Here is a 16370-nt window from a genome sequence, read left to right on the forward strand (position 1 = left end):
GATCTGCCATTCCTGTCTTTCACTCTCCAGTCACTCTCCAGTCACTCTCCCATCACACTCCCGTCACTCTCCTCTCACTGTCCCGTCACTTTCTTCTCACTCTCCCATCGCCTTCCCCTCACTCTCCAGTCACTCTCCCGTCACTCTCCTCTACCTCTCCCGTCACTCTCCTCTCCCGTCACTCTCCTCTCCCTCTCCCGTCACTCTCCTCTCCCGTCACTCTCCTCTCCCTGTCCCGTCACTCTCCTCTCCCTCTCCTTTCACTCTCCTGTCACTCTCCTTTCACTCTCCCGTCACTCTCCTTTCACTCTCCCGTCACTCTCCCGTCACTCTCCTCTCCCTCTCCCGTCACTCTCCTCTCCCTCTCCCGTCACTCTCCTCTCCTTCACTCTCCTTTCACTGTTTTCACTCCTACAGGCTGAAATTGGAGGACTTAGAAAAATGATTGGATAGAGAGGGAGATAGAGAGAAAAGACAGTCTTCTCTCCTTGGCTGGGTGACCCCTGCTGAATAGCCCTGTGAGTTGAGGATGGTCTCCGGAATATTCTCATTATGTCTCTGTTAAGAGTCTCTGGGCATTGTGACGGATGAATCCTCTCTCCTGCTGCTCTCCTGCTATTCAGCTGCACAGGAGGGAGGGGAGGGGACATGGAGAGGAGAGAGGGGTGGGAGGGAGAGTGTTAGAGAGAGAGGATTAGAGAGGGAGGGAGGGGTGGTGTTAGAGAGAGGGGAGAGTAAAGGAGAGAGGGGTGAGAGGAAGAGAGGGGTGGGAGGGAGGAGAGAAAGAGGTCGGGGGAGGAGAGAGGGAGGGGGGAGAGAGGGGTGGTGTACAAAGAGCTGCAGGATATTATAAAGCTGTCGGAAGTGTCTTGCCATTCCTGTTTCTTTAATGGTAAAGGAGAGAGTGTAGAGAGAGAGGAGTGGGAGGGAGGGGAGAGTGTAGAGAGAGAGGAGTGTGAGGGAGGAGAGAGTGTAGAGAGAGAGGAGTGGGAGGGAGGGGAGAGTGTAGAGAGAGAGAGAGGAGTGTGAGGGAGGAGAGAGTGTAGAGAGAGAGGAGTGGGAGGGAGGAGAGAGTGTAGAGAGAGAGAGGAATGTGAGGGAGGAGAGAGAGAGAGAGAGAGGAGTGGGAGGGAGGAGAGAGTGTAGAGAGAGAGAGAGGAGTGGGAGGGAGGAGAGAGTGTAGAGAGAGAGGAGTGTGAGGGAGTAGAGAGTGTAGAGAGAGAGGAGTGTGTGCCTCCATGTGGGTGCGTGATATTCTGTTGGTGTGAGGGGGACATGTGCTATGATCCCTAAAAGAAAGGAGACATGGCCAGCTACTCTGAACACTCAGCCCTCTGCAGATCAGGGGGGCCGGGACACAGTGATCTAACATCGGTCTGTTATCAAACCCAACCCACAGAGAGCCGTCTCTCTCCCTCTGCTGCTCATCTAACGAGTTATAGGCTACTGTTTCATCTTCCATAGCCCTGTTTTCCCCTGTTAGCCACGGTCTCTATCCTAATAAGACACGGTCTCTATCCTAATAAGACACTGTCTCTATCCTAATAAGACTGTTTCTACCCTAATAAGACACGGTCTCTATCCTAATAAGACACTGTCTCTATCCTAATAAAATATGGTCTCTATCCTAATAAGACACGGTCTCTATCCTAATAAAATACGGTCTCTATCCTAATAAGACACGGTCTCTATCCTAATAAGACACTGTCTCTATCCTAATAAGACTGTTTCTACCCTAATAAGACACGGTCTCTATCCTAATAAGACACTGTCTCTATCCTAATAAGACACGGTCTCTATCCTAATAAGACACGGTCTCTATCCTAATAAGACACAGTCTCTATCCTAATAAGACACGGTCTCTATCCTAATAAGATACGGTCTCTATCCTAGTAAGACACGGTCTCTATCGTAATAAGACACGGTCTCTATCCTAATAAGACACAGTCTCTACCCTAATAAAATACGGTCTCTATCCTAATAAGACACAGTCTCTATCCTAATAAGACACGGTCTCTATCCTAATAAGATACGGTCTCTATCCTAATAAGACACAGTCTCTACCCTAATAGGACACAGTCTCTATCCTAATAAGACACTGTTTCTACCCTAATAAGACACGGTCTCTATCCTAATAAGACACTGTTTCTACCCGAATAAGACACTGTTTCTACCCTAATAAGACACGGCCTCTATCCTAATAAGACACTGTTTCTACCCTAATAAGACACTGTTTCTACCCTAATAAGACACTGTTTATATCCTAATAAGACACAGTCTCTATCCTAATAAGACACTGTTTCTACCCTAATAAGACACTGTTTCTACCCTAATAAGACACTGTCTCTATCCTAATAAGACACTTTAGTCATCACCTTATGCTGACACAGTGTGTCTCTATGTGAGATTGTGTTCTGGTGTGTTTGAATAGAGGGGATCCTCGGGTCAGGACTTGACAAGCTCTTTCATCATTTAATCAACTAGTAAAGGTCTGCCTTCGACCACCCAGCACACCCCCACCATCCCCTCTGTCCACTCCTATCATATAGACTCACCTGGTCCCCACTCCTATCATATAGACTCACCTGGTCCCCAGCACACCCCCACCATCCCCTCTGTCCACTCCTATCATATAGACTCACCTGGTCAACAGCCCACCCCCACCATCCCCTCTGTCCACTCCTATCATATAGACTCACCTGGTCACCAGCACACCCCCACCATCCACTCCTATCATATAGACTCACCTGGTCACCAGCATTATCATATAGACTCACCTGGTCACCAGACCTATCATATAGACTCACCTGGTCACCTACATTATCATATAGACTCACATGGTCACCCGCATTATCATATAGACTCACATGGTCACATAGCATTATCATATAGACTCACCTGGTCACCTAGCATTATCATATAGACTCACATGGTCACCTAGCATTATCATATAGACTCACCTGGTCACCAGCCCAATCATATTGACTCAGCTGGTCACCAGCCCAATCATATAGACTCACCTGGTCACCAGCCCTATCATATAGACTCACCTGGTCACCAGCATTATCATATAGACTCATCTGGTCACCAGCCCTATCATATAGACTCACCTGGTCACCAGCATTATCATTTTGACTCGCCTGGTCACCAGCATTATCATTTTGACTCACCTGGTCACCTAGCATTATCACTTAGACTCACCTGGTCACCAGCCCTATCATATAGACTCACCTGGTCACCAGCCCTATCACATAGACTCACCTGGTCACCAGCCCTATCATATAGACTCACCTGGTCACCAGCATTATCATATAGACTCATCTGGTCACCAGCCCTATCATATAGACTCACCTGGTCACCAGCATTATCATTTTGACTCGCCTGGTCACCAGCATTATCATTTTGACTCACCTGGTCACCTAGCATTATCACTTAGACTCACCTGGTCACCAGCCCTATCATATAGACTCACCTGGTCACCAGCCCTATCACATAGACTCACCTGGTCACCAGCCCTATCATATAGACTCACCTGGTCACCAGCATTATAACATAGACTCACCTGGTCTCATCTGGTAGAAGACTGATACAGAGGCATACAGTGCATTCGGAAAGTATTCAGACCCCTTGACTTTTTCCATATTTTGTTACATTACAGCCTTATTCTGAAATTGAATAGTTTTTAGCTACACAAAATAATCTACACACAATACCCCGTAATGACAAAGCAAAAATGTTTTATTTTTTACTTGCGAAAATGTATTACAAATAAAAAACTGAAATATCACATTTACAGAAGTATTCAGACCCTTTACTCAGTACTTTGTTGAAGCACCTTTGGCAGCGATTACAGCCTCGAGTCTTATTGGGTATGACGCTACAAGCTTGGCACACCTGTATATCGGGAGTTTCTCTCATTCTTCTCTCCAGATCCTCTCAAACTCTGTCAGGTTGGATGGGGAGTGTTGCTGCACAGCTATTTTCAGGTCTCTCCAGAGATGTTCGATCGGGTTCAAGTCCGGGCTCTGGCTGGTCCACACAAGGACTTTCAGAGACTTGTCCCGAAGCCACTCCTGCATTGTCTTGGCTGTGAGCTTAGGGTTGTTGTCCTGTTGGAAGGTGAACTTTCGCCCCAGTCTGAGGTCCTGAGCGCTCTGGAGCAGGTTTTCATCAAGGATCTCTCTGTACTTTGCTCTGTTCATCTTTGCCTCGATTTTGACTAGTCTCCTAGTCCCTGCCACTGAAAGACATCCCCACAGCGTGATGCTGCCACCACCATGATTCACCGTAGGGATGGTGCCAGGTTTCCTCCAGATGTGACGCTTGGCATTCAGGCCAAAGATTTCAATCTTGGTTTCATCAGACCAGAGAATCTTGTTTCTCACGGTCTGAGAGTCTTTAGGTGGCTTTTGGCAAACTCCAAGCGGGCTGTCATGTGCCTTTTACTGAGGAGTGGCTTCCGTCTGGCCACTCTACCATAAAGGCCTGATTGGTGGAGTGCTGCAGAGATGGTTGTCCTTCTGGAAGATTCTCTCATCTCCATAGAGAAACTCTGGAGCTCTGTCAGAGTGACCATTGGGTTCTTGGTCACCTCCATTACCAAGGCCCTTCTCCCCCGATAGCTCGGTTTGGCCGGGTGGCCAGCTCTAGGAAGAGTCTTGGTGGTTCCAAACTTCTTCCATTTAAGAATGATGGAGGCCACTGTGTTCTTGGGGTCCTTCAATGCTGCAGAAATGTTTTGGTACCCTACCCCAGATCTGTGCCTCGACACAATCCTGTCTCAGAGCTCTACGGACAATTCCTTCGACCTCATGGCTTGGTTTCTGCTCTGACATGTACTGTCAACTGTGGTACCTTTATATAGACAGGTGTGTGCCTTTCCAAATAATGTCCAATCAATTGAATTTACCACAGGTGGACTCTCAAGGATGATCAATGGAAACAGAATGCATCTGAGTTCAATTTCGAGGCTTATAGCAAAGAGTCTGAATACTTATTTAAATAAGGTATTTCTGTTTTTTTATTTGTAATACCTTTGCAAAAAAAAATTGTTCTCGCTTTATCATTATGGGCTATTGTGATGTCATTATGGGGTATTGTGATGTCATTATGGGGTATTGTGATGTCATTTTGGGGTATTGTGTATAGATTGCTAAAGATTTTTATTTAATTTAATCCTTTTAGAAAAAGGCTGTAACGTAACAAAGTCAAGGAGTCTGATTTCTTTCTGAGTACATCCTTTACATAACCCGTGTGGAAGGAAGGATCTGTCGTTGTCCAGCCACCCTTTGAGCAGGCATGAGAGCAGTACTACCTGCTAAGGATGTCTATAATCTGGAGTTAACTACAACGCTGTCCACCGGGAACAGGTCCCAACAGTACCTCACACTAAATCATATAGATATGAGGATTCTGTCATGAGTGGGGCTCTACAATGTACACGGTATACAAGATATTTCCTAAAGGAAACTCCTAAAAGACTTGTTCTAGTTGTCCAGCACCCAACCGCCTGCTTCCTGTTCAGTTGAGATGTGAGCGCTTGTCTCTCTCTCAGAACACGTCGACGGTTGACCTTGAGCGCTTTGCATAATTGAATGAAAAAACAATTGTCACACTTAAGAATTTTAATTTAGAGGCACAGAAAGAATAAGACAATTAGGTGCAGCAGCGTTGAGGGGAAACATTTATTTTCCAGTTAATTGAAAAAGTAATTGTCAGATCCGAAGATATTCTCTATAGTATAGAGTTTTAATGGAACATAATAGGGCCTTTCAGACATCTCCTCACCAAGCCAGGCCTTCTGCCTTTCATTTCCCCACCTCCCCCTTCCTCCCATCAACAGCCCCCATTCCCTTATCAACCAGCCCCCTCCCTTCCTCCCAACAACAGCCCCCCTTCCCCTCATCAACAGCCCCCCTTCCTCTCATCAACAGCCCCCTTCCACCCATCAACAGCCCCCCTTCCCCTCATCAACAGCCACCCCTTCCACCCATCAACAGCCACCCCTTCCCCCCATCAACAGCCACCCCTTCCCCCATCAACAGCCCCCTTACCTCATCAGGGGCGCTGTTGATGGTGGGAAGGGGACTGTTGATGGTTTAAGGGGGGGTGTTGATGGGGGAAGAGGGTTTAAATGCCAGGCTAATCAGTTTAAATGTCAGGCTAATCAGTTTAAATGCCAGGCTAATCAGTTTAAATGCCAGGCTAATCAGTTTAAATGCCAGGCTACCCAGTTTAAATGTCAGGCTAATCAGTTTAAATGCCAGGCTAATCAGTTTAAATGTCAGGCTAATCAGTTTAAATGCCAGGGTAATCAGTTTAAATGCCAGGCTAATCAGTTTAAATGCCAGACTAATCAGTTTAAATGCCAGGCTAATCCGTTTAAATGTCAGGCTAATCAGTTTAAATGCCAGGCTAATCAGTTTAAATGCCAGGCTAATCAGTTTAAATGCTAATCAGTTTAAATGCCAGGCTAATCAGTTTAAATGCCAGGCTAATCAGTTTAAATGCCAGGCTATTCAGTTTAAATGCCAGGCTAATCAGTTTAAATGCCAGGCTAATCAGTTTAAATGCCAGGCTAATCAGTTTAAATGCCAGGCTAATCAGTTTAAATGCCAGGCTACCCAGTTTAAATGTCAGGCTAATCAGTTTAAATGCCAGGCTAATCAGTTTAAATGCCAGGCTAATCAGTTTAAATGCCAGGCTAATCAGTTTAAATGCCAGGCTAATCAGTTTAAACGCCAGGCTAATCAGTTTAAACGCCAGGCTAATCAGTTTAAATGCCAGGCTAACCAGTATAAATGCTAATCAGTTTAAATGCCAGGCTAATCAGTTTAAATGCCAGGCTAATCAGTTTAAATGCCAGGCTACCCAGTTTAAATGTCAGGCTAATCAGTTTAAATGCCAGGCTAATCAGTTTAAATGCCAGGCTAATCAGTTTAAACGCCAGGCTAATCAGTTTAAATGCCAGGCTAATCAGTTTAAATGCTAATCAGTTTAAACGCCAGGCTAATCAGTTTAAATGCTAATCAGTTTAAATGCCAGGCTAATCAGTTTAAACGCCAGGCTAATCAGTTTAAATGCCAGGCTAATCAGTTTAAATGCCAGGCTAATCAGTTTAAATGTCAGGCTAATCAGTTTAAATGCCAGGCTAATCAGTTTAAATGCCAGGCTAATCAGTTTAAATGCCAGGCTAATCAGTTTAAATGCCAGGCTAATCAGTTTAAATGCCAGGCTAATCAGTTTAAATGCCAGGCTAATCAGTTTAAATGCCAATCAGTTTAAATGCCAGGCTAATCAGTTTAAATGCCAGGCTAATCAGTTTAAATGCCAGGCTAATCAGTTTAAATGCCAATCAGTTTAAATGCCAGGCTAATCAGTTTAAATGCCAGGCTAATCAGTTTAAATGCCAGGCTAATCAGTTTAAATGCCAGGCTAATCAGTTTAAATGCCAGGCTAATCAGTTTAAATGCCAGGCTAATCAGTTTAAATGCCAGGCTAATCAGTTTAAATGCCAGGCTAATCAGTTTAAATGCCAATCAGTTTAAATGCCAGGCTAATCAGTTTAAATGCCAGGCTAATCAGTTTAAATGCCAGGCTAATCAGTTTAAACGCCAGGCTAATACCAACACTACCAACCAAACCCTGTAGATTCATCTCCTCTGCACAGCATCTTTAATCCAATTGTGTGGAGGTTGGATCCCACTTTTCTATAGGACCTAATGCATATATAAGTGTGTAATCTCAGGGAGCAGCGGAGGAATGTGTTTGATGGAACGAGGGTTATGTCTGTCTTGGGAATACTGGGAATGCCACAGCGTTCCGAGCCGGAACACTGAGCCCCGTTCCCATAGTCCAGGGGCTGCTAGGAGCAAGCTGTGCAGTTTAACAATACATCCCCTGCTGTACTGTACTCCCATTGACTGGGACCGGAGAACAACTCTAAACATTTTACTGGCTTCACTGTCATTTTTTTTCTTTTACCTTTATTTAACTAGGCAAGTCAGTTAATAAGAACAAATTCTTATTTACAATGACGGCCTACCGGGGAACAGTTGGTTTAACTGCCTTGTTCAGGGGGCAGAACAACAGATTTTTACCATGTCAGCTCGAGGATTTGATCTAGAAACCTTTTGGTTACTAGTCCAACGCTCTAACCACTAGGCTACCTGCCGTCCCTACACTCTAACCACTAGTCTACCTGCCGTCCCTACACTCTAACCACTAGGCTACCTGTTGCCCCTACACCCTAACCACTAGGCTACCTGCCACCCCTACACTCTAACCACTAGGCTACCTGTCACCCCTACACTCTAACCACTAGGTTACCTGCCGCCCCTACACTCTAACCACTAGGCTACCTGCCGCCCCTACACTCTAACCACTAGGCTACCTGCCGTCCCTACACTCTAACCACTAGGCTACCTGACGCCCCTACACTCTAACCACTAGGCTACCTGCCGCCCCTACACTCTAACCACTAGTCTACCTGCCACCCCTACACTCTAACCACTAGGCTACCTGCCGTCCCCTCCACTCTAACCACTAGGCTACCTGCCGTCCCTACACTCTAACCACTAGGCTACCTGTCGCCCCTACACTCTAACCACTAGGTTACCTGCCGCCCCTACACTCTATCCACTAGGCTACCTGCCGCCCCTACACTCTAACCACTAGGCTACCTGCCGTCCCTACACTCTAACCACTAGGCTACCTGACGCCCCTACACTCTAACCACTAGGCTACCTGCCGCCCCTACACTCTAACCACTAGTCTACCTGCCGCCCCTACACTCTAACCACTAGTCTACCTGCCGCCCCTACACTCTAACCACTAGGCTACCTGCCGTCCCCTCCACTCTAACCACTAGGCTACCTGCCGTCCCTACACTCTAACCACTAGGCTACCTGCCGCCCCTACACTCTAACCACTAGGCTACCTGCCGTCCCTACACTCTAACCACTAGGCTACCTGACGCCCCTACACTCTAACCACTAGGCTACCTGCCGCCCCTACACTCTAACCACTAGTCTACCTGCCGCCCCTACACTCTAACCACTAGGCTACCTGCCGTCCCCTCCACTCTAACCACTAGGCTACCTGCCGTCCCTACACTCTAACCACTAGGCTACCTGCCGCCCCTACACTCTAACCACTAGGCTACCTGCCGTCCCTACACCCTAACCACTAGGCTACCTGCCGCCCCTACACTCTAACCACTAGGCTACCTGCCGCCCCTACACTCTAACCACCAGGCTACCTGCCGTCCCTACACTCTAACCACTAGGCTACCTGACGCCCCTACACTCTAACCACTAGGCTACCTGCCGCCCCTACACTCTAACCACTAGGCTACCTGACGCCCCTACACTCTAACCACTAGGCTACCTGCCGTCCCTACACTCTAACCACTAGGCTACCTAATGCCCCTACACTCTAACCACTAGGCTACCTGCCGTCCCTACACTCTAACCACTAGGCTACCTGCCGTCCCTACACTCTAACCACTAGGCTACCTGACGCCCCTACACTCTAACCACTAGGCTACCTGCCGTCCCTACACTCTAACCACTAGGCTACCTGATGCCCCTACACTCTAACCACTAGGCTACCTGCCGTCCCTACACTCTAACCACTAGGCTACCTGATGCCCCTACACTCTAACCACTAGGCTACCTGCCGTCCCTACACTCTAACCACTAGGCTACCTGATGCCCCTACACTCTAACCACTAGGCTACCTGCCGTCCCTACACTCTAACCACTAGGCTACCTGCCGCCCCTACACTCTAAGCACTAGGCTACCTGCCGTCCCAACACTCTAACCACTAGGCTACCTGTCTCCCCGTGTCTCCTTGGCATCCAACACCACCACCAGGTCATTTTAATCCTCTTAAACTAGTCCACATGACTTTAAGAGACCTCCAGTACTGTCCAGGTGTACTGTTACGACACTTAGCGGCCTGTGATCCATCACCTATTTTTACACCATGCTTCTCTGACAACAGTTTTTCCATGTTCAATCAATCAATGGATTTCACACAACGACCTCTAACCCCCCCCCTATTTCATATTTCCTGTGTCAGGTGCTGGTGCCCAAGAGGTCAGAGTTCAAGGGGAAGATGTTTGAGGTGGAGATCTTCGAGGCAGGCAAACACTTCCTGAAGGGAAGACCGCTGGACGGCCACGAAGTGTTCACTCCCTCCATCGCCGAGCCGCTGCAGAAGGGAGAGGTGTCTGGGCTAACTCAGGTAACCTATTCAATACCACTGTGTTTGTGTCCCTCTGTCAACTACTGTTAGAGCTACAGTGGCAGCTATCTCAGACCAGGAATGTGGAATATCTACAGCAAAGTAACAATGGAACAAACATACAGCAAAATAGCTACATTCCATATAGGAACTGTTTTTTTTATTTTATTGTTCTGCTTGAAGTAAAAGCGTCTTTCAAACCAGTTTACTCTGAGCTAGCAGGGTTACTTCAGGGCAGCCGTCACACTCTGAGTTGTTTCTCATAGTTCCTCCAATAGCTGCCTTTCTTCCAGGGAGCCAAAGTGCAAGGTGATTTGAAATGATTGGAAGCCATAACTACATGACTGTTATTTCTATTAGTCCATGCCTGGAAATTACATTTCATTCACAACGTCAATCCGCCTGAACACCATGTGAAGTCTTTTCCCACTAATGCATTGTCACGTCGATGGCCCTATTTAATTCAACTGGAGGTTCAAGTGTTTTCTTTTCAGGAGGAAGCTGGTAGGCCGAGCTATCTCAGGTCGTTAAAGAGCACGTCTTCCCATTGGCTTACCAGGTTGAATAAAGGCAATACATTAATAAAATAATTGCATTAACATAAAAAATACGTTATGAACAAGGGGAGAGAAAGTCTACCATTCAGTCAGTGTGAAGGCAATAACTACCGGAATTAGTGTTGTCACGATACCAGGAAGTAAAGGAAACAAAACAGGAAGTTGTCTAAATGTCTCGAGGAAAACCTTCTTAATGTTGGACAAAACAGCCTTCCTTATCTTCTCACCCAGAGTCACATTTGGTTTATTTTGCGAACTGTAGCACACAGTATTTTACTAAAGTAGGTTTTAAAGGAGCATAGAGTTCATTCTGCTTCGTGTTTTCTGTTTTGCAGAGGAACATCTAGTATGGTAGAATGGTGACACTGGAATGGTGACACTGGTATGGTGACACTGGAATGGTGACACTGGTATGGTGACACTGGTATGGTGACACTGGTATGGTGACACTGGAATGGTGACACTGGTATGGTGCCACTGGAATGGTGACACTGGTATGGTGACACTGAAATGGTGACACTGGAATGGTGACACTGGAATGGTGACACTGGTATGGTGACAACACTAATCTGAATAGATCAGACTTGTCGACTCCGGAGTGTCTGGTAGAATGAAGGACTTAATTTAGGATCTCTAGAGATGCTTAAATGAAGCTGCTAGGGAAACTCTCCTCTCTCAGCCTCGTTGACTATTGGTCAAAAGTAGTCCACTATATGCAGTAGGGAATTGGGTGCCAGTCTGAACTCACACTGTGTCTGCTCCTAGGCCATCTGTTCCTCCCTGCAATAGTCTTTAGATAGAATTCATGGACGGGACAGACAGGCAGTAGGGCAGGCCACTCCATCTTTTAATCACTTTAATCACTGGTTTTGACAGGTACTTCACTAGATGCCTTAAGTACTATCTACCAGCCTGACAGGTCCTTCACTAGATGATGCCTTAAGTACTATCTACCAGCCTGACAGGTTCTTCACTAGACGATGCCTTAAGTACTATCTATCTGCCTGACAGGTCCTTCACTAGATGATACCTTAAGTACTATCTACCAGCCTGACAGGTCCTTCACTAGATGATGCCTTAAGTACTATCTACCAGCCTGACAGGTCCTTCACTAGATGATGCCTTAAGTACTATCTACCAGCCTGACAGGTCCTTCACTAGACGATGCCTTAAGTACTATCTATCAGCCTGACAGGTCCTTCACTAGATGATGCATTAAGTACTATCTACCAGCCTGACAGGTCCTTCACTAGATAATGCATTAAGTACTATCTACCAGCCTGACAGGTCCTTCACTAGACGATGCCTTAAGTACTATCTACCAGCCTGACAGGTCCTTCACTAGATGATGCCTTAAGTACTATCTACCAGCCTGACAGGTTCTTCACTAGACGATGCCTTAAGTACTATCTACCAGCCTGACAGGTCCTTCACTAGATGATGCCTTAAGTACTATCTACCAGCCTGACAGGTCCTTCACTAGACGATGCCTTAAGTACTATCTACCAGCCTGACAGGTCCTTCACTAGACGATGCCTTAAGTACTATCTACCAGCCTGACAGGTCCTTCACTAGACGATGCCTTAAGTACTATCTACCAGCCTGACAGGTCCTTCACTAGACGATGCCTTAAGTACTATCTACCAGCCTGACAGGTCCTTCACTAGACGATGCCTTAAGTACTATCTATCTGCCTGACAGGTCCTTCACTAGACGATGCCTTAAGTACTATCTATCTGCCTGACAGGTCCTTCACTAGACGATGCCGGGTTCACCAGTAAATTACTCAGAGCCGTTCTGTATGATTAATCTACTCAATTAAAAAAATAATCTACTCTTTAAGGTTTATTATTTCAGATATCATTAAATGGAAATGGGATGAAATGGGCGGCTTGTAGAGCTGTTTCAGAATTCGAAGAAGTTAGTGAACCCTGTTTTTAATCCATCTAACATACATTAGTGTGCAGTTCACACTCAGACACTCAGACAGGCAGTGCATAACAAACATAGGTGCATAACGTAGCCTGACCTGTACTGTACTGTACATTGGGGGGGCCATACATTTTCCATGAGTGAGTGTGTGAGTCAGTGGGTCTGCATGCTAAGGTGGTCAGATCAGAGCCAGGGCTCTCAGTGGGTCTGCAGGCTAAGATGTGGTCAGATCAGAGCCAGGGCTCTCAGTGGGTCTGCAGGCTAAGATGTGGTCAGATCAGAGCCAGGGCTCTCAGTGGGTCTGCAGGCTAAGATGTGGTCAGATCAGAGCCAGGGCTCTCTGTGGGTCTGTAGGCTAAGATGTGGTCAGATCAGAGCCAGGGCTCTCAGTGGGTCTGCAGGCTAAGATGTGGTCAGATCAGAGCCAGGGCTCTCTGTGGGTCTGCAGGCTAAGATGTGGTCAGATCAGAGCCAGGGCTCTCTGTGGGTCTGCAGGCTAAGATGTGGTCAGATCAGAGCCAGGGCTCTCAGTGGGTCTGCAGGCTAAGATGTGGTCAGATCAGAGCCAGGGCTCTCTGTGGGTCTGTAGGCTAAGATGTGGTCAGATCCGAGCCAGGGCTTTCAGTGGGTCTGTAGGCTAAGATGTGGTCAGATCAGAGCCAGGGCTCTCTGTGGGTCTGCAGGCTAAGATGTGGTCAGATCAGAGCCAGGGCTCTCTGTGGGTCTGCATGCTAAGATGTGGTCAGATCAGAGCCAGGGCTCTCAGTGGGTCTGCAGGCTAAGATGTGGTCAGATCAGAGCCAGGGCTCTCTGTGGGTCTGCAGGCTAAGATGTGGTCTGCTCAGAGCCAGGGCTTTCTGTGGGTCTGCAGGCTAAGATGTGGTCAGATCAGAGCCAGGGCTCTCTGTGGGTCTGCAGGCTAAGATGTGGTCAGATCAGAGCCAGGGCTCTCAGTGGGTCTGTATGCTAAGATGTGGTCAGATCAGAGCCAGGGCTCTCAGTGGGTCTGTATGCTAAGATGTGGTCAGATCAGAGCAAGGGCTCTCAGTGGGTCTGCAGGCTAAGATGTGGTCAGATCAGAGCCAGGGCTCTCAGTGGGTCTGCAGGCTAAGATGTGGTCAGATCAGAGCCAGGGCTCTCTGTGGGTCTGCATGCTAAGATGTGGTCAGATCAGAGCCAGGGCTTTCAGTGGGTCTGCAGGCTAAGATGTGGTCCGATCAGAGCCAGGGCTCTCAGTGGGTCTGCAGGCTAAGATGTGGTCAGATCAGAGCCAGGGCTCTCAGTGGGTCTGCAGGCTAAGATGTGGTCAGATCAGAGCCAGGGCTCTCTGTGGGTCTGTAGGCTAAGATGTGGTCAGATCAGAGCCAGGGCTCTCAGTGGGTCTGCAGGCTAAGATGTGGTCAGATCAGAGCCAGGGCTCTCTGTGGGTCTGTATGCTAAGATGTGGTCAGATCAGAGCCAGGGCTCTCAGTGGGTCTGTATGCTAAGATGTGGTCAGATCAGAGCCAGGGCTCTCAGTGGGTCTGTATGCTAAGATGTGGTCAGATCAGAGCAAGGGCTCTCAGTGGGTCTGCAGGCTAAGATGTGGTCAGATCAGAGCCAGGGCTCTCTGTGGGTCTGTAGGCTAAGATGTGGTCAGATCAGAGCCAGGGCTCTCAGTGGGTCTGCAGGCTAAGATGTGGTCAGATCAGAGCCAGGGCTCTCTGTGGGTCTGCATGCTAAGATGTGGTCAGATCAGAGCCAGGGCTTTCAGTGGGTCTGCAGGCTAAGATGTGGTCAGATCAGAGCCAGGGCTCTCAGTGGGTCTGCAGGCTAAGATGTGGTCAGATCAGAGCCAGGGCTCTCAGTGGGTCAGTCTATTTCATCAGACAGGATAACCTGGTGTTCCTAGAGGAAGCTGCTCTACCCCTTTCACCTATCTATCCTTCTCTCTCCTCCTCCTCCTCTCTCTCTCTCCAGACCCAATTTGTAAGTCGCTCTGGATAAGAGCGTCTGCTAAATGACTTAAATGTAAATGTAAATGTAACATGATGAGATGAGGTTTAATCAGACCTGTGCTGTATTCATCATGAACTATAGTACACTATCAAATTTTATTTGTCACATACAGGTACCGGTACAGAGTCAATGTGGAGGCTATATACAGGGGGGTACCGGTACAGAGTCAATGTGGAGGCTATATACAGGGGGTACCGGTACATAGTCAATGTGGAGGCTATATACAGGGGGTACCGGTACAGAGTCAATATGCGGGGGGCACCAGTATTGAGGTAATATGTACATGTAGGTAGAGTTATTAAAGTGACTATGCATAGATAATAACAGAGAGTAACAGCAATGTAGGGGGGGGGGCAATGCAAATAGTCTGGGTAGTCATTTGATTAGATGTTCAGGAGACGTATGGCTTGGGGGTACTATATAGAGAATAGGGTGCCATTTCAGACACTAAATGGAGAATAGTAGGGTGCCATTTCAGACACTAAATGGAGAATAGGGAGTCATTTTAGACAGTATATAGAGAATAGGGAGCCATTTCAGACACTATATGGAGAATAGGGTGCTATTTCAGACACTATATGGAGAATAGGGTGCTATTTCAGACACTATATGGAGAATAGGGAGCCATTTCAGACACTATATAGAGAATAGGGAGCCATTTCAGACCCTATATGGAGAATAGGGAGCCATTTCAGACCCTATGTGGAGAATAGGGAGCCATTTCAGACACTAAATGGAGAATAGTGTGCCATTTCAGACCCTATATGGAGAATAGGGAGACATTTCAGACCCTATATGGAGAATAGGGAGCCATTTCAGACCCTATATGGAGAATAGGGTGCCATTTCAGACCCTATAATGGAGAATAGGGTGCCATTTCAGACCCTATATGGAGAATAGGGTGCCATTTCAGACCCTATAATGGAGAATAGGGTGCCATTTCAGACCCTATAATGGAGAATAGCGAGCCATTTCAGACCCTATAATGGAGAATAGGGTGCCATTTCAGACCCTATAATGGAGAATAGGGTGCCATTTCAGACCCTATAATGGAGAATAGGGTGCCATTTCAGACCCTATAATGGAGAATAGGGAGCCATTTCAGACACGTCCAAGTGTTGTTTATAAGGTTGGCTTTTTACAGAGAGAAAAGAGTGTTGGTGGAGAACTTTAAAAACATGATGTCATAGCATGAGAGAGAGCCTGATGGTTTGTTGGTTGGTGAATGTGGGTGATGGCTGGCTGCCAGACTCTCTGACCCCGTACCAAATAGCACCCTATTCTCTATATAGTGTCTGAAATGGCACCCTATTCCCTATATCGTGCACTACTTTTGACCAGTGCCCATATGGAATAGGGTGCCATTCAGGACGCAGACTTAACTTTATGTTCTGTTCCTGCCTGCCACAGCACTGCCCGGCTGTAAAACCTGATGGAGTGTGAAATTAAAATGTGTATCACATTTCTGAGCATCATTTCATGTCCTTTCCTGCAGTACAAATGTTCAGGAGCTGCTCCTGTGAAAAATAACACTGAGCTCCCAGATTAACATACGCAAGAGAAATAGTGACAGTTTAGCCAGCCGTATAATTTCTAAATTGCTCATCGAGAACCCTCACTCATCTCTGTCTCTC

The 16370-nt window shown here is 47.1% G+C and overlaps 1 protein-coding gene across 2 annotated transcripts in view; it reads left to right on the forward strand.

The window, feature by feature from the left end:
- The window catches only part of cdkal1 (CDK5 regulatory subunit associated protein 1-like 1), an 815078-nt gene that overhangs the window by 756893 nt on the left and 41815 nt on the right, over positions 1-16370 (forward strand). For both annotated transcript variants that reach the window (XR_008759828.1, XM_055924595.1), the window contains exon 14: positions 10085-10249. Coding sequence is in view for 1 of the 2 variants with exons in the window: in XM_055924595.1 (XP_055780570.1) it covers positions 10085-10249 (165 nt within the window). In the remaining variant the exon portion in view is untranslated. The remainder of the gene's footprint in view (positions 1-10084; positions 10250-16370) is intronic.

Source organism: Salvelinus fontinalis, chromosome 6, assembly GCF_029448725.1.
Source record: "Salvelinus fontinalis isolate EN_2023a chromosome 6, ASM2944872v1, whole genome shotgun sequence".
Classification (NCBI taxonomy): Eukaryota; Metazoa; Chordata; class Actinopteri; order Salmoniformes; family Salmonidae; genus Salvelinus; species Salvelinus fontinalis.